Genomic DNA, 20900 nt, shown 5'->3' with positions numbered 1-20900 from the left:
AGCAGAAGCAGCAGGGCTAAACCAGTAAAGCCAGTTTTATGATTATATATAGGAGTAGCTTAAGACCACACCAGCCAATCTCTCATCTCTAATTAAAGAGGAACGAAGGTGGCAACTCTTCCGATGAGTTTACTTGAAGATTTAAAAAAATCATTTTAACCCCATGACCCAAGTAACAGAGATTAACTTCAAGTTTCAAAATGTTTCCTAGCTTATATTCATAAACTTTTGAAAGAGTGATAGTTTTTCAGTTCTTTTGTGTTAGGTGACTTAAGCCTGCCGTTCTTAAATGGACTGTAGCCCTCTTCCCTCAGGAACATTCTCTGTAGGTTTTAGGCCCTAAGAATCTGTACCAAAATATGGGCCACTACGATGGTACAAGTTCAAGAAACCTTATCCCTACATAACTTTGCAGGAACACCATATTGCATTCCAGCAACACTACAGGAAGCCTACATAAACTGTTGTATCAAAGCCTTGTTTACCTGTTTCATCATCTGCTTTCAGTTTGTGAACACGTTAACTGAAGAGATTTTTAAAAAAATCCATACGCAGTAGTGACAGAAGTGGCTGTTGTGCTTATCAGAGAAAGACACTTTCAAAAAGTCAGAAAGCCAGTTTATTTCTAAAGCTCTGCCATATAAATTTCTACCGAGTGCCGATGGTCACCTGCCACACTCGCACCAGGTTATCTGTGTAGCCAGCAAAGAGAGTCTGCAAGAAAAGAGAAATTTTATCTGATTAAGGCAGGTAGGAGCCATGGAACTCTACAGTTCACTAGTCAGCAAAGATGACTCTTCTTTTTAAGATCCCTGTTGTTCTAAACCAGACTGCAGGTGGTGACTATACATTCCTACAATAAAACTGGTTCTAAGGGCTTTTTTTTATTTAAAGGACTTATACATTTGTTAACTGGTCAAGTTAATCAAGGTATTTACTGAAAGGCAGCTAACCAATATCCTCCAGATCAATCTTTCCTCATGCAGGAACATGTACTGTGTGTTCACTGGTAGGCCTAGTTAAGTTTTGCTAAATAAGCACAGCAAACCTTTCATCATACTATATGTTAAAGGTGGTGGTCTTGTGACTGATAGACTAAATCACACCAGACTAATCACACCAAGAGCAGAAAAGGTGGAAGGTGAGTCAACCTGAGAAGACGGACCCACTTACCTGGCCATCAGCAGACCAGGCCAGAGAAGTGCACTGGGGTGGCTCGGCCTTGCTACTGGTGCTGATAACTTCCTGCTTCAGTTCATCTACGATGATCTTGCCCTCCAAGTCCTGGGAAAAAGGGCAAGCACAATACTTAATGCCACTGACGCTTCTCTCATGCGGCCCGACTAATGCTCTCCAAGACATTCCAAAATCAACAGGCGAAGACTATGCCTCTCTAACCCCTGCTGGGGACATTAGGTAATTTATAGACACGTGTTTGGTTATAATTAATGGAGAAAGTGGGTTTCCTACTGTCCAACTAGTGGGTGGGGTCCAAGGGTGTAAAATACTAAATACCCTACAAGGTACAGAGCAGTCCTCTTATAAGACTTTTCCAGCTCCAAATGTCATTTGCTCTGCAGTTGAGTAAGCGCTATAATTGGGTATTCCTCTAGCTAATCCCAGGAAGTTTTAACCCACCCTTCCTTGGTCTCTTGATGACTTGATGGCTGGCAGTTCAGAAAGCTTTAATCTCAGCAGGGAGTCTGATGGTATATTGGGAAATCACAACACTGACTAGGGATCCCAGCATGCAGCCAGATATTTAGCCTGACCCTCAACCCATACTCACCCATATCTTGATGCTGGGGCCTGTGGCAGCACAGAGCCAGTAACGGTTGGGGCTGAAGCACAGAGCATTAATGATGTCCCCACCATCTAGGGTATAGAGGTGCTTGCCTTCGTTGAGGTCCCACAGCATGGCCTGGCCATCCTGGACAGACAGGGAAGTGAGTTAGGGCAACGAGACCTCTTCCACATGTTAATCCCACCCGTCCCAAGGTTGTATCCTAATCAAGTTTTAACCTTTCCCCCAATTTCTTGTAAGCTCATGACGCAAATACTAATATTTATCTCAGTATACTTTTCAATTAATACAGGACACCCCCCAAATGTATGAAGAAATCCTGACAACTTACAATTCACTATAATCAACTCTGAAATTACAAAAGCCTAACCTCATCAACTGCTTCAACAAATCGGCTTTACAGAAAACAATCCTTTCAACAGAATACCTTATCTGTATTATTTTTAAAAAATGATCTTCAGAAACTCTATTTCTGTATTTATCTTACTATCTCATCAAGTATTCTTTCTACTATACTGTGGAAACTCCTGGCCCCTGAATACCTTGCCTCCTGAAGCACAGAGGGATCCATCTGGAGAGACAGTCACAGTGTTCAGGTAGCCTGTGTGGCCAATGTGGTTGGTTTTCAGCTTGCAGTTAGCCAGGTTCCAAACCTAAGTTGATAGAGAGGTAGGGTCCACACAGGTGAGGAACTTGGCTCCAGATGAGCCAAGGTGTAGGATTCAGGGCCCCAACAAAAAAGGCATGACACCTGTTTAAAAGTACTCCTGGGTACGGCAGCCATTTATCACACACACACACACAAAAAAAAAAAAAAATTAAAGAATTTGCCTTGGCCATTTAAGGACAGTTGGGATTAAAATGGGTACCAAATACTCTGGGTGCAGTCCTACAAGGGACTTGGGGCTCATTTGCTACTTGAGAACACTGCAGACCAAATAACAAAAACGAACAGCTGATACTGAGAAAAATAACAGCAAGAGGAAAAAAGTCAAGTCAGAGTGTGGGGTAAAAAATTTAACTTTACCCAAAGAATCTAGTCTTTGTGCTTGGTTCCTGCGATAACCTCTAAAACAGAGTATCCCTAGTAACTGAGTGTTTTTATTAAGAGAACCCTAGATCTGACATCATGATAATGAGGTGATTCAAGTAGAGGGTGGCCAGGCCAGAAAGACCCAAGGGGAACCTCAGGGAAGGGAAGCAAAATTCAATCATGCCTATGTAACGAGGTCCCCAAAAGACTCTAGTCAGGGAAGCTCCAAGGGCTTCCTGGTTGGCAAAAGACAGTGATGGACACGGGTGGGTAGTGTCCCTTTTGGGGCCGGAAGCTCCATGTTGGCAACGCTATCCAGTATCCAGATGCTGCCCTAATGAAGCTGTAACCCAGTAAGTGTAACACTTTCTGTGAGTCATTATAGTGAATTATCAAACCCAAGGTAGTGGGAAGATCCCAGATTTGTAGCTATCAGGTCAGAAGTGAGGGTGTCACAGGGGACTCCCAAGCTTGTGACCAGCACGAAGTCTCGGGAAGACCTGGCATCTAGAGAACACTAACATTTAGCTTGTGAGATCTGACCTAACTCCAGGTGGTTGGTTAGGATGAAAGGCATGCTGGACAGAAATGTCTCAGGAGAGAATCTGCAAAGGTTTCCGAGTTGGAGCCTATGACCATCTAGATGCAATGGGAGCAGTTTCTGGCTGGTAAAGGCCTTGTGGCCCTGGTTCCAAGCTCACCTTGACCAACTTATCCCAGCCACAGGAAACGATGATGGGGTTGCTGCTGTTGGGGGAGAAGCGGACGCAAGACACCCACTCCGAGTGGCTCTCATCCTACAGGAGACAGAGAAATAAGGGGAAACATTCTGGCCCATGAAACTCTAGACCACTATTCCTCCTCTCAGCTATGTGAGATGGATGCTAGCAGTCTTATATTCTCGTCCCGAAACTTTTAGATGCCAGACAATACTTGAAACCACCACACGTGATTAACGTTTAAGAGGAAGAGCGGGAATGAACCTCAAAGATGCACTCTTTCCCCCATGCCTTCACTTTACCTGTACAGTGTACTTGCAGACACCCAGAGTATTCCACAGCTTGATGGTTTTATCTCGGGAGCCAGAGACAATTTGCCGGTTGTCAGAAGAGAAGGCCACACTCAGCACATCCTTAGTATGGCCCACAAATCGTCGTGTGGTGGTGCCCCTGAGAAGGAGGACCTGGTCACTCTCTACAGACACCTTGCAAACTTTCTCCTACCACAGTCACATCATTTTCCGGGCCTTGTCCCTGTCCCCAGGGGATTTTCTTTACTCAGATAACCCAAGCTATGGCTCTGACCACAGCAAGCTTTTGTCTGAGTATATGCCAGAGAATCCCTCAGAATTGCAGGACATGTCCTCACTCCCACATGGGGATCAGCTGACAATGTCATCTGTCATCACCAGGATGCTCCATTATAATTGTCACCAGCTGACCAACACCCAGGACAGAGCTACCAAGGCCAAACATTTTCAAACCACTGTGTGTACTCCTAACTGCTTCACTCAATTCAAATTGCCCACATGGCACTGTTGTTATAACGCTTGGCTGCTAACCAAAGGTTGGTGGTTTGAACCCACCAGCCACTCCACAGGAGAAAGATGTGGCTGTCTGCTTCTGTAAAGATTTATAGCCTTGGAAACCCTATGGGGCAGTTCTACTGTCTTCTAGGGTCTCTCTGAGTCTGAATCAACCAAGGAGGGAGGACTCAGCCATTTTCCTCATTTCTGCCCAGCTTTCCCCCCAAGGCCCCAAAGCTAAGCGAGCAGGTACTTGCGTTGTGAGATCCCAGAGGCGCAGTGTCCCATCCCAGGAGCCAGAGAGGGCAAACTGGCCATCAGAGGAGATAACCACGTCACTAACAAAGTGAGAGTGGCCACGCAGAGCACGCTGGGGGATGCCATAGTTGGTCTCATCCCTAGTCAGCTTCCACATGATGATAGTCTTATCTAAGGAGAGATAAAACAAAAAGTAAACCCATTGAGAAACTCTGCCCTCCTCTATACTAGCCATCCTGCCAGTCTGAACTCTGCAGCTACCTTGCTGATTACTGGATAATCCAAAATGTCTCGAGGTCATGGGTTTACAAGATGACAAATTACAGAGAAGCTTGACAAGGAGGTAAACTATACGCTAGTAAGAAGTTACTTGCTGGAATAGAGAGATAAAACTAAAAAGTCTTTCATACAAATGTAAATCAGGGGTTCAGAATTTTGCTAGGGGCTGAGACTGAGATCAATTCAATAACCCTTTCGTGTCCTATCTGAGGTCTAATGCAGAAACAGAGCAGCCTGGGTGTAGAGGACTCGTCGTGGGCACCGGGACTATTTTTGAGGATTGCCAGAAGTGAATCAGTGTTGGAAAGTTGTTCTGCACGCTACAGGGTTGGATGATTTCACTAAAACGTGTCCTACACTATAAACTTTACAATTAAGGGCCAGCCCTAATCCTAGCTTCAAAAAACTCCCAGTGTGGGAGCATTTGGAAAGCACAGGAAGCCTCCAAACGCACTCAGGCCGACCGAGAATGAGAGGAAGAGAAGCCAGGGCATAGAGTAGGTGCCGGTCAAATCCAGGTTTGTGCCATGGAGCTCCCCTGGAGACCACCAATTCCCAAAAGAGCCGAGGGCCGGGCGACAGCTCAGAAACAGCCTCTGGGTCTCAGCACCTATGCTCAGATGGCATGTTGTAATCATCACCGCTCCGCCAGGCCTGTAGGCTCGTGGGCACAACTAGCTACACCGTGCAGAAGCGTGAAGGCTATAAAGAAACCTCCCACCCTCCTGGCGGCCACAGGCTGTTCCTCGGTACTTCATTAGCAATGATGGGAATGCCTTACCGGGCTCAGCCGGGTCACATGTCCCCCCTCAAACCCCGGCGGAGTCTTTCGGACCCGCGACTCGCGCACCACAGCCCAGCCTCGTAAGGCGCGCAACCCTCCTCCTGCACCTCAGTACGTACCTCGCGAGGCAGACAGTATCATGTCCGGGAACTGTGGAGTGGTAGCGATCTGGGTAACCCATCCGTTGTGGCCCTTGAGGGTGCCACGAAGGGTCATTTGCTCAGTCATGACGGCGGCGGGTGCGAGGGTCGCCGCAGCGACGAGGATGGCACCAGATAGCTCAGAGAGACCAGCAGCACCGGCGCTCTCGCCGCGGCCCTGCGTAGAAAAAGATCGAGGAACCCACTGCCGGAACCGGAAATACCCGCCCGCCCGACCAAAATGGTGGCTCCCATGATTCACTTCTGCTTAAGATGGCAGCGCCATGTAGCCGAAACAGCTGTTGAAATCGCACGACACGTCCCCTCCGCCACGCAACATAATTTGACAGCTCCGCACGAATACACTCTGAAACTATCACGACCGAATATTTAAAGAGGTTCCTTAAACCTTTGCTGGGGTGTGATTTCTTAGACGTGAAAGAGTTGAAATGTACGGCACATTCCCATGAGGATCGCCTTACGGCTTCACCGTCCGCTAGGTGGCACAACGCGAGCCCCGCCCTTTCCGCTTGGTAGTTCAGAGGACAATGAAGCGGGTACTTAATTTCGAGATCCCAACTGTGAGTACCTGTGGGCAATTTGGGGGAAAAAAGCCGTATTAAAGAAACATAAACTTTCGAACCATGCTCAGGTGAACTCTCAAACCCTAACATATTTTCATGCCAGAACGCCGCTCAGGGAAGTAGATCGGGAGGACCGCAGCCGTTATCACCTGTACAAAATAAAGGGGGGATTGTATATAGTATTTGGAGCCCTGGTGACATAGTGGTTAAGAGCTCGGTTGCTAACCAAAGGGTCAGCAGTTCAAATCCACCAGCTGCTCCTTGGAAGTCCTATGGGGGCAGTTCTACTCTGTCATATAGGGTCGCTGAGTCGGAACGGACTGGATGGCACCCAACAACATACATATTTACTTTCTATTTGTAATATGCTTTAACGTTAGTCTCTTCTCTGAAATACGATTGGAAATGATAGTGCCTACCTCACCTGGTGTTATGGAGAGTAATCGAGTCAAGAAAGGTAAAGCGCCCAGAACAATGCCTGATAGAATTAATCTGTGTAACTTATTTAGTTCACATCCCTTGGGCACCACGTCGTGTTTTAGGTCTTGGTGATACAGCTGCAAAGAAACGAGGACCCCCTTCTTGGCGCTTACATTCTTTGGTGGTGATGGGTGGTTGAGTGGGACATTGGAGACAGGAAATTAGATCTGGGAGAGGGCCATGTGGAGAGATGGGGGAACAATGTGCCAGTCAGAGGGAAGGCATATGAGGAAGAATGTTTCATTTGGAATAAAGAGTTAGTGCAAAGGTCCTGAGCTAGAGTGTCAGAGAAAGAGTTATTGGAGAAACTAAGGACAGAGCAGTGGGATGGAGGTGGGGGCAGTTCACATAGTGCCTCAAGGATTTAGGGAAGGATCTTGGCAACACGTGCTGGAAGGCTTGGAAAGAGGATGGCAAAAGTCAGGGAAGGAGGCAGTGGCAGCCCCATGTTGTGAAGGCCAGGACCCATCCCTTGTGGCCACCAGACCTGGTCCAGTGAAGATTCCCCTGCAGCTTCCTTTGGGCATTTGGCCCTGTCCTGGCTGCCCCCTCCTCCTCCCCAGCCTGATGCCTGTCCTCCTAGGGCCCCAGGTGTGGACATCACCTGTCTCCCTGGCACCCCCAAATGGTTGTCCTTTCACTATTGCAACACTGAACTCTCCCCTGACCCACATGTTTTCTTTCTTCTGCGGTCGTGGGAGCCCCATGCTTTCACCAACCCCAATATCCAGTTCGCTGCCCGTGATTTGGGTCAGGCCATCCTGGCCCCATAGGTGCTTCTCACAAATGGAGAGGTGAGTTACTCCAGTGAGTCTCTGGTGTGCTATGCAAGGGCTTCCCCACTTCCCCTGGGAACATCATAAGTTACATTATTACATCCCTCTCCCCGCCTAAAATCAAAAACACCTCATCCTGCTGTTTAACTTTGCCCAGGGAGCCCCTGTGGAAATCTGCAACCTTGAGGTAGGACTGGGGAGTCTGGGTTTAAAATGAGGCCCCCCCTGCCCCCCACTCCCATGTGCTCAAGGATGGGACCTTTCTGCACTGCCCAGCCCCTTTCCAGGAGGCTCTGCCTCTCCAGAGCACCTCTCCCACATCCTCCCCCGCATCCATACCTCCTCTTTCCTCTTTCTGGAGACCCGGACTTCCAAAGGTGCCTTCTGCTTTTGGCTGGTCTCCCTCATCCCTTACTCTATGAGCTGATTCTAGCAGCGCCCTCCTGTGGAGGTGAGGGAGAAATTCTTGTTTTGCCACAGAGCCCATGGAGCCCAGGGGAATGTCAGTTGGAGGAGAGGGAGAAATGGAGTATACGGTTCACTTCTCAGACGATCAGTCCCTGTAGGATTTGGGCTTTTCCTCTGGAGTTTTCCTCACCCCCTTCCTTCCTGTTTTAAGAAAAGGGATGCTAGTACTTTTCAATGGCCACTGAAGGACAATCCTGAGCTGAGGGAGTTGCCCCAACCTTGGGGACCACTTGGGGTGTAATTTGGGGAGGGGATGGAGGTGGAGCAGCTGCTTTTCCAGCTCAGCACCCACCTGGGTTGAGCCCCATCCATGCTTGCTTACCGGGTATACGTGCCTGGCCTGGGTTAGGGACCCTACCTAGACTTCTCATTCCTTGGGAAGAATTTGTGGATTTGCTCTTGGCCAGCAAAGGGGCCCTAGTGTCCTGCCTGTGACTCCAGGCTGGTCCCTTGTAGCAGTGTGACATCTCAGCTCTACAAGGCTGAAAATTAGCTACATTCCTCCCACGAGAAGTCTGCATTCACCAGTTTGGGGTGGGCCTTGTCCTTGCCCAGGGAAGGGCTCCTCTCAATGATCATTTTTTCTTAATCCCACAGAGGTGGAAAGCCTGTTGGAGGCCCCCCTCCCCCCGCCAGACTTAGAGCTCTCTGCATGCAAGAGCCTTCTTCCTGCTCTGTCTACCTCCCTCTCTCCTCCTAGCCCACTGCTCTGTTGGCAAAGCCTTCTTCACTGGGCCTACCGCTTCTGGCCCTAGTTCAACTTAGTCTTACCCCGTCTCTGAGCCTTTTGACTACCCCCGTTCTCCCACCTCTTAAGCCCATGAGTACCACCTCCACTCCACACAAGGTAAGAATGCCCTTGGAGAGGCTCTTCTAAGAGTGGTCTCTCTAGGATTCTGATCACCATTCCTTTACTGGAGGGAGTCCACAGGATCACACAGTTGAAAAGAGCTCCTCATGCCTCCCTGCCAAAGGCCTGTTACCTCACTGGAGTGACCATTTCTCCAGGATCAGAGGCCTCCCCCCATCCCCACATCAGCACTTAGGGACCATTGGGGGTATGACAGGTCTTCTCTTGGATGCTGAGGTCAGGGCTGTTGGAAGTGGTAGGTGAGGGAAAGGTCACCAGGACTAGAGGGCCTGCTTGCTGTCTGCTAAAGTTCTGTAGGCAGGTGGCTTCCTCTTGTACTTTAAGATCAAAATCTCTACTGTCACCATCCAGATCCAGTGTGGCTGGCTCTGGAATGCCCCAAGCTGTGTTTTGTAGCCATGCTGGCCCTCTTCTCCTCCTCCCACCCATCAGTTCTTTCTCACATAGAACTTTTATACACACTATTCTTCTGTCTGGAAGGCCTGTGATATCCCACTCCTCTTCTCTTATTAAATCTAAGCTTCCTTCCAGCCTCAGCTGGTGTTGCCTCTTCAAGGAAGCCCTCTGTGATGCTCAGGTCTAGGTCAGGTTACTTTGTTTCATGGCTCATGGTAGTGTAGGGTATGCTGCTCCTTCATAGCACTCAGCTCAATTTGCAGTTATTTGAATTCCTCAAGGCTCTCTTGGGAGTGCCCTGAGAACAGGGACTGGCTTCTTTCTGACTTGCAGCATCCCCAGCACCTGGTAGAGTATGTGGCATGTGGAAGACTTAACCTTGGTGGCTAGTCTCACAGGCTGAGTAGTAAAGGGCGAGTCATTAGAGGGAGGGGAGGGTATTCCAGGGAGAGGAATGGGGGTTGGTGCAGAAGGAGGGAAAAAAGTGCATAAGTCAAGTGGTTTGTGTGCACAAGTCGGAGGGATGGCTTCAAGAGAAGGAATAAAGGGAGTGGACAGAGTAAAACCCCAGGTGGAAAAAAGCTAAACTCAGCTAGTTTAGATGGACTTTGCTGCTAAGGAACCTGGATTCTGTCCTGAAGTCTCTTTAGGATTCTGATCACATCCTTCCTGCCCAGACTTGATTTTCCTTAAAGGCATTTGTTGTCAGAGTGGAGGCTATGTTGGAGGAGTAAGACTAGAAACATGAAGAGTTACGAAGTTACTACAGTAATGAAGACAAGGAGGACTGAAGCCAGGAGCTTTAGGAGGCTGAGTCCTACTAAATGGCACTACAGGGTGACAAAGCATTTATCAAAGGCCTTATGCATGAGGGCTTGACTGTCTCTTCCAAGCCATCTGTCTCCTCCCCATCCCATATTCTTCACTCCAGTGTCTACAATTGGGCTCTGCATGTAGAAACTGTTTAATGTTTGAGGCTTAAAGAATTAAGCACAAAAAAGTTGTAGGTAAGCAAACGCTGGAATGTAGGTATAGATGCTGTTCCTCCTAGGCGGTGTGGGGTCTGGCATTAAATCAATTCCTGGAACAGATCTTACAAAGAGATCCCATGTCATTTTTTATGTCTATCTCCAGATTCAGTGTCCACCTTAGGCAGAAATCTGAGGTCTAAGTCCTGGTACCACACTGGTTAAGCGTTTGGCTGCTAACCAAAAGATTGGCAGTTTGACTCCACCAGTGCTCCTTGGAAACCCTATAGGGTAGTTTTCTGTCCTGTAAGGTAGCTCTGAGTCAGAATTGACCCAATGGCAACAGGTAACAGCCCCCCAGAAAGTCGATCCTAAGGCATTCTGTTGGATCTTCTTTGGGAGGTATACTGTGGGAGTCCCCAGGCCCTGGGTGTTCAGCAGAAGGGCAGAGTCAGAGGCTGCGGAACTGGGGATGGTCCAGGCAGGACGGAAAGAAATGCAGAGAGAAGGCAGCATCTGGCCTTCTTGTTAAAAGATTTAAAGGAGCTGTAGGTGAGAAACAAAAGGTGACTCAGTCCTTTTTCAGTTTTCTACCAGGTAGAGAATTTCATGTGAACTAGGATGGGGCAAATACACTGACATGCAGATGGAGGCTAGCTCACTCATTTCCAAGAATGGTAAAACAGCCAGGGCTGCTGAGAAATCTCATCCTTTGCTGCAGGTGGAGACGGGATTCTGTACGCTTAGGAAATGACAGAAAAAAGGGTATGGGCTCTCCGGAGATCCTGTCCATGCATCTGGATTCCCCTTTATCTTTGTGGGGTCCTGCATGGTGCCAGGTAGAGTTGTCAACCAAAGGACTGTGACCAAGTTTGGATCCAAGTCCTTTAAGATAGGGGAAAAGGCTACATATGAACCAGCCTCAGCAGGGAAATAACTATGGAGGAAGGAACTTCCCCATTCACTAATGCTATTTTTAATTCAAATCCCTGACCTTTCCATTTTCCCCTTTCTTTGGGAGGGAAAAGGTGAGGAGAAGAGTAATAACTTAGAGGGCCATTTCCCTCCTTTTCTGCAGGTCACCTGATAACAGGAGCCTAGTCACATCTTCTACACTTCTCATATGCACGGATGAGTTCATGTGCTGTACTTCTGAGGACTTTGGTTTGTGGGCAAAATCTATAAATAAAGGTAAATTTATCACCAACTTTAGCTCTCATGGCCTGGGGGACTGTCTCTTCCTCATCAGCCTGTTATTCCTAGGACCCGTCACTACCTCTTCTGACATAACACTGTCAGCACTAACTGTTTTCTAGGAGTCCAAGACCTTACCACCCTGTCAGGATCAGCTGTGAAAGGATAAAGGGAAAAGGTGGCTAACATGCTTTGATACAAGTTTCTCCTCACATCCCATTTTTAAAAAAGTCTGGCACCAAGTGAAACCTTATACTTCTATTTTGAGACTCTGGCCCCAGTTCTTTCTTGATAAGAGTAATACAGTTTTGTTTTTAAATTCTTTCCGTTAAGAGTTCTCCCTTGTCATATCTCCCAGGTGGATCAGAAGCGATATTGGCTCAAGACTGTTTTTGTCAGATTAAAAAAATAAAAACATAATAGGGAAAGCCTTACTTAGTTTTTCTTTTATGTCTGAAATGACTACCTTACAGCCTACCTCTCCTGACTGGGAAAGGAGAGTTGCCTCACTTCTTTTTCATTTTCCTTTTAGACTTGCTACTCCTGAGGGTCCTTAAGAAGAATCAGAATTCAGCTGCCTTCTTTGTGTAGAACTGTGTGGTTCAGTGATTTGGTAGCCACATGTAGCTATTAAACAGTTAAAAATTCAGTCCCTCAGTTGCATTAGACCCATTTCAAGATCTCAGCATTCACATGTAGCTAGTGATGCCCACTATATTGGAGAGCACAGATACAGAAACACTTCCACCACTGCAGAAAAATTCCATTAAACCTGGTATGGAGGGCTAATGTCCCCGTCTTCCCCTTCCTGTAACGCCATTTTATCAGTCAATAAATTTTTGTAATAACTTCAGAGGGGCAAGGGATTAAGGGTGCTAAATAGCATAGAATCTGTAGGTCCTATAGGGGTTTCACCCTTACAGCCTTGGAAAACCAATGGGGCAGTACTACTCTGTCCTATACGGTTGTTATGAGTCAGAATCAACTCAACAGCAATGGGTTTGGTCTTCTGGTATAAGGGTTTCAGGCAGCATGACACAGAGGCCAGGGGTTGTGGTCAGTGACAGATGTCATATTTTAAGGAGGTGCTTTAGGGGCTGATGTTACACAGATCAACCAAGGGCCACCTGCACTCTGCCAAGAGCTTGGAGAATTGGGTGTCCTATCGATTAATCTACTGATGCTAGTCTTCCACTGAACAGTTTTGAACACCTATACCAGGCACTGGCAATAGGGCCTAAGCGAGGCTGGTAACTTCAACTCTAGACCAAAAGCGAATGCACTGCCATCAAGTAGCTTCGGACTCATAGCAACCCTATGGGACAGCGTAAAACTGCCCCATCGGGTTTCCAGGGCTGTGAATCTTTACAAACGGAGACTGCCACATCTTTCTCCTGCAGAGCTGCTGGTGGTTTTAAACTGCCGACCTTTGTGTTGGCTGCCGAGCGCTTTAACTACTGCATCACCAGGGATCCTTAAGTGTAGACCAGCGGTTCTCAACTGGGGGAGATTTTACCCCCATGTTGGGATATTTGGCAACGTCTTGAGACATTTTTGGTTGTCACAAGTGGTATGGAGGTGTGTGTATACTGCTTCAGTCTAGTGGGTCGAGTCCAGGAATGCTGCTAAGGATCCTACAATGCACAGGACAGCTCCATACAACCAAGAATTACCTGGCCCAAAATCTCAATACTGCTCAGGTTGAGAAACCCTATTCTAGACCACAAGACGCATTAGGTCTTTATGCTAAGACTAACCATGGGCCCCGGCTTCGTAGGATAGGAACCAGGGTAGCAAGTGTCTGATAAATTGGGAAGGAACAAAATTAGGAGTTTGGAACAGTGGTCACTATAAAGCTAAAGAGCAGGTGTAACTGGAGTGCATTTAAGTGTACTGAAAGGCTAAGAGCTAAGCTCAGAGTGAAACTGGAGCTGAGGATTTCAGATGTGTAGCAAGTCTGTCTGAAGATGAAGTCCAGGCTACAGCCACAGGAGTACAGAGGAGGAGGTTTAAACAGTCTCTTCGAACTGTTTAATACAGCAGTCAACAGCTGAACCTGGTAGGGAAGACATTCAATAAACAAGGTGAGCACCTGCTGGGTATGACTATACCAGTTTTCTCAATGTTTTTGTAACCAATACCCCTACTTTTCATATGCCTCAAAATCTCATGCTCTTCTTCCATCAATGTTTTTTCAAAATTTTAAAATGAAGTGTCATGACTAAAATTAATCAAAGCAATGGTAATTTTAGAAGGAAAAAAATTATTCAGAGTATGTGATAAACATGTCACTATTAAGCCTGTTTTCTAGCCAGAACTTTTCTTTCCTGGGTAGTATAGAAGATGCAACAAAACACAAGCTTCTTTCAACACTCTTGGATTGTTTTCTCCCCATAGCTAGATATATATGAAAGCTTTTAAGATGTGTAGAGAAAATGGAGTAACAAATAGAATAAAGCCTTCTTCTTTGTTTAGACATTTTACACCAAATTTCTCTAGGATATTTATCTGGAAGCTTCTTGTCAACACAATCAAACTTGAGTGCCAGCAACTCCTCTTGAAGCCCTTTCAGTGAGGATTAAACATGAGTGTGATGTTTTTCTTCCCAAAAGCTATTGCAGGCAGGTTTTAGCAGGAACACATCATCAAACATAATTCTGAATATTTATTTTTTCCTTGAAATAACGTTCATAAATCTAGTCCTTGAAAGATTGACCAATTTGAGAAAATTAGACATTTTTAGCACCAGTATGCTGTGTCTATAGCTAGATTTTTGGCAAGTTTTGCTTAAAATATTTCATAACGAGCAGTGATGTTGGTGTTTGCCCCTTGACATTTCAGGGACAATTTATTTTAAACTTTCAATATGCTAAACTCTGCTGAAAATCTTAAGTTTTCGAAGTTTAAAGTATAGGTTATTTTTCACTAGTGTTCCAAAATCAGGGCTGTTCTGTTCATAAATTCAGTTCAACATAGTGCTTTCTGACAACCAAGGATCCTCAGTATGTAATATAAAACACTCGAATGGCATTCAGATCTTCAAAAAGCAAGGCAAAGGAACTGGGGTTGAAAGCACTGTTTTTCACAATGGTCAATGCAGACAGCAAGTGTGACGATTTCCAGTAGACTATGGACAGGGTGTTGGAAGTTGATGCATGGTAGTGATTACTGAAGTACATCCTGAGCACCAATTTTCTTCAATTTTTGCCAAAGAAATCCAAGATCTAAACCACATTGCTGCAGCACCATTAACATACACTCCTGCAGTTCTTCCTCTAGCTCGGTTCATTTAATACAGCTCCAAAAATACTGTCTTAATGGCCAAGTACTAGGCTTTTGAAAATATCACTTCCATGGTTTTTAAAGCCTTATTCTGAACATAAGCAAAGCACAGTTTTATTCATCAGTAGATTCAGTTAATAGCAAAGAAGGATGAGTTGATTTTTAAAACCTGAAGTTTAGTATATTAGGTTATCAATTCAGATTTAAGAGTAAAGAAGCAGATGAAAAAATTCGAGAATTCCTCAATTTCCTCTCAGAGTTGTGGCAGCACTTGCAATACAGTTTCACAAGTTTCTCCATTATTTTCTTCTTTCTAATTAAAAAGGCTATTTAATATTAAGCTTTCATGGCTTTTGAAGATTCCTCTTAATCTAATACTGTACAATCTTAAAAGCTGCAGAGAATTATGCTTTGCAGAGCACTCTACTAATGGCATGAATTAAAAAAATTTTTTAAATAATTTTTATTGAGCTTTAAGTGAACGTTTACAAATCAAGTCAGTCTGTCACATATAAGCTTATATACACCTTACTCCATACTCCCACTTACTCTCCCCCTAATAAGTCAGCCCTTCCAGTCTCTCCTTTCGTGACAATTTTGCCAGTTTCTAACCCTCTCTACCCTCCTATCTCCCCTCCAGACAGGAGATACCAACACAGTCTCAAGTGTCCACCTGATACAAGTAGCTCACTCTTCATCAGCATCTCTCTCCAACCCATTGTCCAGTCCCTTCCATGTCTGATGAGTTGTCTTCGGGAATGGTTCCTGTCCTGGGCCAACAGAAGGTTTGGGAACCATGACCACCAGGATTCCTCTAGTCTCAGTCAGACCATTAAGTCTTGTCTTTTTATGAGAATTTGGGGTCTGCATCCCACTATTCTGCTCCCTCAGGGGTTCTCCTTTGTGCTCCCTGTCAGGGCAGTCATCGGTTGTAGCCAGGCACCATCTAGGTCTTCTGGTCTCAGGATGATGTAAGTCTCTGGTTCATATGGCCCTTTCTGTCTCTTGGGCTCATAGTTATCGTGTGACCTTGGTATTCTTCATTCTCCTTTGATCCAGGTGGGCTGAGACCAATTGATGCATCTTAGATGGCCGCTTGTTAGCATTTCAGACCCCAGATGCCACATTTACAAGTGGGATGCAGAATGTTTTCATAATAGTATTATTTTGCCAATTGACTTAGAAGTCCCCTTAAGCCATAGTCCCCAAACCCCTGCCCTTGCTCCGCTGACCTTTGAGGCATGAATTTAAAATTTTAATGGCATGGTATTACTGCCCAACACTTTCAGGTAACTCAACTGAAGATGCTGATCCTATCTTCTGCATCATAATGTGAATATATACTTGATAAAAGCCTCAAAATTTTGGCTGCCATTTGTAGCAACCTCAAAGGAGAAAACTGAAAAGCAAGGAGTACAGATGATGGAAGCATCTAGTCCCTCTTTGCAGTGATGAATGATTTTATTGGCAGCAGCTGGTAGCAGGGCAATATAGGCATTCACTGATGCTGGAGTCCCATCAAGTGAAATCTTGGTTCATTTTCTTTTTATACACCTGTCTGCTGCCCAACACCCGACACCATTTAATGGTGTGCTAGGTCAAATCTAAATGACCTTATTTTCTAGCTGCAGAATCAAGACAAACTCATGGAATGGACAAAATGGAAGATGTATTTAAGTAAGCTTTTCAGGATTCAAAAGCCTCTTCTTATACAAAGTCAAATTTTAAAAGAACATTGACCTTGAAAGAATATAATTGTAGTGGATATATGAACTAAACAGCAGTGAAATGGCACTATAGTCACAATGGGACCGTCTCCTGTGGCAATTCAACCTTTCACACACCCCGTTTATTATAGGCCTTGCTCTGAATGTTTCCTTGCTCTATCTTCTTTCTATTCCCACCAGCTAAGGAGTTCTTTCCAACTTTATTCCCTATATTATGAAAAATTGAGTATTTTTTAATCTTAAAAAAATTACAACACTGAATATAATTTTATAAATTATAATCCTCCCCACACCCTGCAGTGCTGACAGAATTTGTGGTGGGAGGGGGAAGGAATACCTTTCTCTCCTATTCAGTTCCTGAAAATCACGACTTAATCCTTAAATCTGTAACAACCTCCCTACTCATGTTTCCTAAAACTTAAAAGCTTGATCACTTCCAAAGTAGATTAAAAAATTGTGCTGAATTTATAGCTGGAGAGAATTCACTACAGCCAGAACTGTGTGATGGCATGTTTACTATAACATATTTAATAAACCGTTATACAAAAATTGTTCCATGCTGTGTTAACCATTATGATGAGTATTTGGTTCAGTAAAATTCTGTTTCATGCTACTATAACGTACATGTTTACCAATGAGAGGAAGGACAAAATACGAAATGTATAAAGAATGAAAGAGTATGTCAAGTCCTTAAAGGAATATCAGTTTACACATAACTTACATAAAATACAAGTTTTTACCTCTTCGAAGTGGTTCATTTGGGAATATCATCTACCTTGTTCTGGCATATGTTTGAAAATAAAAGTGCACCTTTTAATATTCTATATTTCAGAAAGAGATACCCTCAATTTGTTTAATTTGGTTTTACTGTTTCTTTATATCTACTAGTGTTCTCTGCAACTAACATCTCAGGTTTCAAATGAACGTTATCTGGCCTCCCCAGATGAAGAAACCATTTCTTTTATCTACATTGGCTTTCAATTAAAATTTCAGTTTCAGAATTGCTTCCAGAAGATTCTATCAGAAGGATGGAAGATTTTTCTCCCTTCTTCAGCTTTACTGCAGTAACTTCTAAAAACCGGAAGCCTAAGATATAATTTCTTCCCCGGACAATTTTACTTATTACCAAGGTAAAGTGTGGTGCCAGGGTTTGTAAACATCAGATTAGTTTCATAAAGGTAGCAGTGATCTGTAGTTGGATTTGTGTCTTAATTGTGCCACTTACCAACAAAACAAAAAACCAAACCCAGGGCTGTTGAGTCAATTCAGACTCATAGTGACCCTACAGGACAGAGCAGAACTGCCCCATAGAGTTTCCAAGGAGCGCCTGGCGGATTCAAACTGCCGACCCCTTGGTTAGCAGCCGTAGCGCTTAACCACTATGCTACCAGGGTTTCCAATGCCACTTACGAAGAATAAAAAATGTATTTTACTTTGAGAACACTTGTATATATATACGTATATATGTAACTTAAAACTTTCACAAAACAATACTTACCCTTACTATACTCCATCTCTATTTCATTTTAAAATAATGCTGGGCATGACCACTTAATTTACTTTAAGATCCACTGATTGGTCAAAACCCAGAGTTTGAAAACCACTGATGCAGGAAAGCATGATGAAATACATTCTATAAACTGTAAAGCACTACAGAGATGTGAGTAGCTGCTCCTGAATATCCAGTTTAACTCTAAGACTTTGATAGGGCCTGAAGAGGACCTCTGCTTCCTTGAGTATTGCTAGGGGTCAAATCTGCCCAGGTTTTTGGTAAGGAAGATAGTATTCATGCTGTCATTGAGACAATTCTCTAATGCTCAGATCAAGACTGGAAAACGTAATAATCGTATCAGAATCCAGAGGAGGAAGGACATGTTAGTAGAAAGTCAAGTAAAAAAGTGAACATCAGTTTAGTGATCCAGACTTACACTGATCCATCAGAGATGCTTATGTCCTCTGCCTTTCTCTAGAGGCAAAATGGACTTTACTGAAGGTGGGGAACTAACCCCAGATTCTGGGAGGGGGGCATGACCAGTTGCTCTTACTAGTCCAGGACCCACACCTGGCATTTTGGTGTATCAATATACTAGGACTCTGTTACCTATACCTGTTGTATATCTAGATAAGCTGAAAGGGTAACAGCAGTCTTACTTCCTGTGACCTGGCACCATGTCTTTGCTCAGCTTTATCTGGGAGAGCCAATTGCACTAACATTCATGGCTGTGTGTGTGCTTTGTCCTCAAATGTCCCATCTCCCCTTCTCCCCCCACAAAAGAGAGGTTCAAGTAGCAAGTACTCAAGATCTTCACTTAAGGAAAAGGGGGTAGGAAGATGGTACCATTTCCCAGCTCCACTTGTTTACTCTCCACTCCCTTCTACTCCCCCCTTCCCAATATTCCCTTCTTATTCCTCTCACCGTGTACTCCTGCACCACCTCTTCAATGGCACCACGTTGTGCTGTTTGTGGCTCCAGGATTCTTGGCACATGACACAGATAGCCTCTTTGTCCACCTCACAGAAGAGTTTCAGGGCTTCCTGGTGTTTGGAGCAGGATGCCCTGATCATTTCCTCGGCTCCCTTGGTAAGGCATGGGGCACATCTGGTGAATTATCTGGACCATGTTGGCCAGCTGCAAGTTGGGAAGAAAGGACGTGTAAAGTTCTTCAGGCACTGGGGGCTGGTGAACTGATGCTGAGGGGTTGGGAGAGGAGGCAGATGGCTGTCAGAATACAGCTCTTCATCCTCATCATATTCTTCAAATATCTCTTGTTTTCTGGGTAGACGTCAATTCTCAAGTCATGTCTCAAGCCATCCAGGTAACAGTCTCGATCTTCCTCCTGGTCCCACACATAGTCCATACTGTCCCAATTCCTTATGCCTCCGTCACCAACCCAGGGTTTATCTTCGTCTTGGAAGCCCTCGTCAGCATTGCCCCGGTACAAAACCTCTCGAATGGAGTTGTCCCGTCCACCAGTGGCCCCCACGGCCTCGTCCTCTTCTTTCTCCCATTCATCTTCCTTCTCGTCCCTGTTCTCATCCTCCCAGCCCTACAGCTGGGTCACACGCCCTCGGCTGAAATTGTGCCCACAGCCGATAGTTATGGAATCCTTGAAGTAATCCAGGCAGATGGCACACACGGCGTCCTCCTGAAGTGTCTCCGCGGGGTTGGTAGTGGCACAGCTAGCCATCTTAATGCGTCTCGGCCGATGTAAATGTGTCAGCTGGGAGTTGTGCGGGGATGCACCTGCAGATCGGCCTGCTGGCCACGCTGGTGACCTAAGACTGTCCTTGACCCTGCTCTTCCCCTCAGGCCCCCTCTGAGGCAAAGACCCTAGGTCCGGTACCTTCTAAGGGGGGCGGGGGCAGAAGCAGGCGGCGTCCCCTTCTCCCCTTCGAAGCTCTGCGTGCAAATCCCGATCACGCCACACTTCTCTCCCATTTTGCCTACCCTGCCGCGTCCTCCTCAGAAGCCGAGCTCCTTAACCAGCCCGAAGCGACCAGAAACGACAAGGCGCTGTAGCCCAAACTCGGGAGGGGATGGTCTCGGCCGGCGGAGGACCACATCTCTATGGTGCCCCAGGCGACACAGCAAGCGGGAACACCTGCCGCCAGCCCAGCCTCACCAAGAAGGAAAGACTGCTGGGAAGGGACTGAGGCAAGAAACAGTCCTCTCTTACGTCCTCCCACCAGCCACACGCAGAGGGTCCGGCGGCCGATCAGCTGAGCCGGTGGCCAAAAACGGACAGGTAACGTTGGGAAAGACCGTGGCGAAAGCCTGGAGCTCTCGCGCACTTCCGGCTTTACTGAGCACAGGGCTTCCGGGGCGGGGGAGGGGGAGGGGGAAGGGACTCAGAGTTCTCTGGCAGCCGAGTTCGGGGCCCTGGTCGTCAGGAGAGGGGCTGGACCTGACATGGGACGGAGTGGAACGCGTAATGGAAGTGTTACGAAAGGTTCTTGTGTGCCTCCAACTTTCCTCCTCAAACCATTTCATCCTTTTTTGTCTGTAGAGCCTCAGTCTTTATGACCTCTCCCGCGACCTTAACTTCCTGTGCCCATCTCCGCTATAAGGCAACCGCTCAAACACTTCAAACTCAACATCTTTTCACCTTCATGCATCTATAATCCTTCCATCACTAATCCACCAGTTCATTTTTTTCTTTAAAAAAATTTTTTTTATTGTGCTTTAAGTGAAAGTTTACACACCAGTGTCACAAAAATTTATATACACCTTGCTGTATAGTCATAGTTGCTCTCTCTGTAATGAGACAGCAGTCTCCTTCTCTCCACCCTCTATTTTCATGTCCATTCAGCCAACTTCTGTCGCCCTCTGC

General features: G+C 45.8%; 2 protein-coding genes and 2 non-coding genes across 4 annotated transcripts; all 4 read right to left on the bottom strand.

Moving 5' to 3' along the window:
* Positions 1-596: 596 nt before the first annotated feature.
* RACK1 (receptor for activated C kinase 1) lies at positions 597-6021 on the bottom strand. The gene is made up of 8 exons (XM_049874488.1): positions 5803-6021; positions 4620-4791; positions 3859-4006; positions 3539-3634; positions 2347-2457; positions 1790-1930; positions 1174-1284; positions 597-714 (listed from the first exon to the last, which is right to left on the bottom strand). The coding sequence occupies exons 1-8, from the start codon at positions 5909-5911 to the stop codon at positions 649-651; spliced, it is 954 nt and encodes a 317-aa protein (XP_049730445.1). The 5' UTR covers positions 5912-6021; the 3' UTR covers positions 597-648.
* LOC126070742 (small nucleolar RNA SNORD96 family) lies at positions 4176-4251 on the bottom strand. Its single transcript, XR_007516265.1, has one exon. It is a non-coding gene; the product is annotated as a small nucleolar RNA SNORD96 family (small nucleolar RNA).
* LOC126070748 (small nucleolar RNA SNORD95) lies at positions 5479-5546 on the bottom strand. Its single transcript, XR_007516271.1, has one exon. It is a non-coding gene; the product is annotated as a small nucleolar RNA SNORD95 (small nucleolar RNA).
* LOC126067361 (uncharacterized) lies at positions 5964-20356 on the bottom strand. Its single transcript, XM_049869157.1, has 3 exons — positions 18986-20356; positions 8003-8106; positions 5964-6412 (listed from the first exon to the last, which is right to left on the bottom strand). The coding sequence occupies exons 1-3, from the start codon at positions 19132-19134 to the stop codon at positions 5964-5966; spliced, it is 702 nt and encodes a 233-aa protein (XP_049725114.1). The 5' UTR covers positions 19135-20356.
* Positions 20357-20900: the final 544 nt, after the last annotated feature.

Source organism: Elephas maximus, chromosome 2 (assembly GCF_024166365.1).
Source record: "Elephas maximus indicus isolate mEleMax1 chromosome 2, mEleMax1 primary haplotype, whole genome shotgun sequence".
Classification (NCBI taxonomy): Eukaryota; Metazoa; Chordata; class Mammalia; order Proboscidea; family Elephantidae; genus Elephas; species Elephas maximus.
This window is presented reverse-complemented; position numbering and strand designations above follow the sequence as displayed.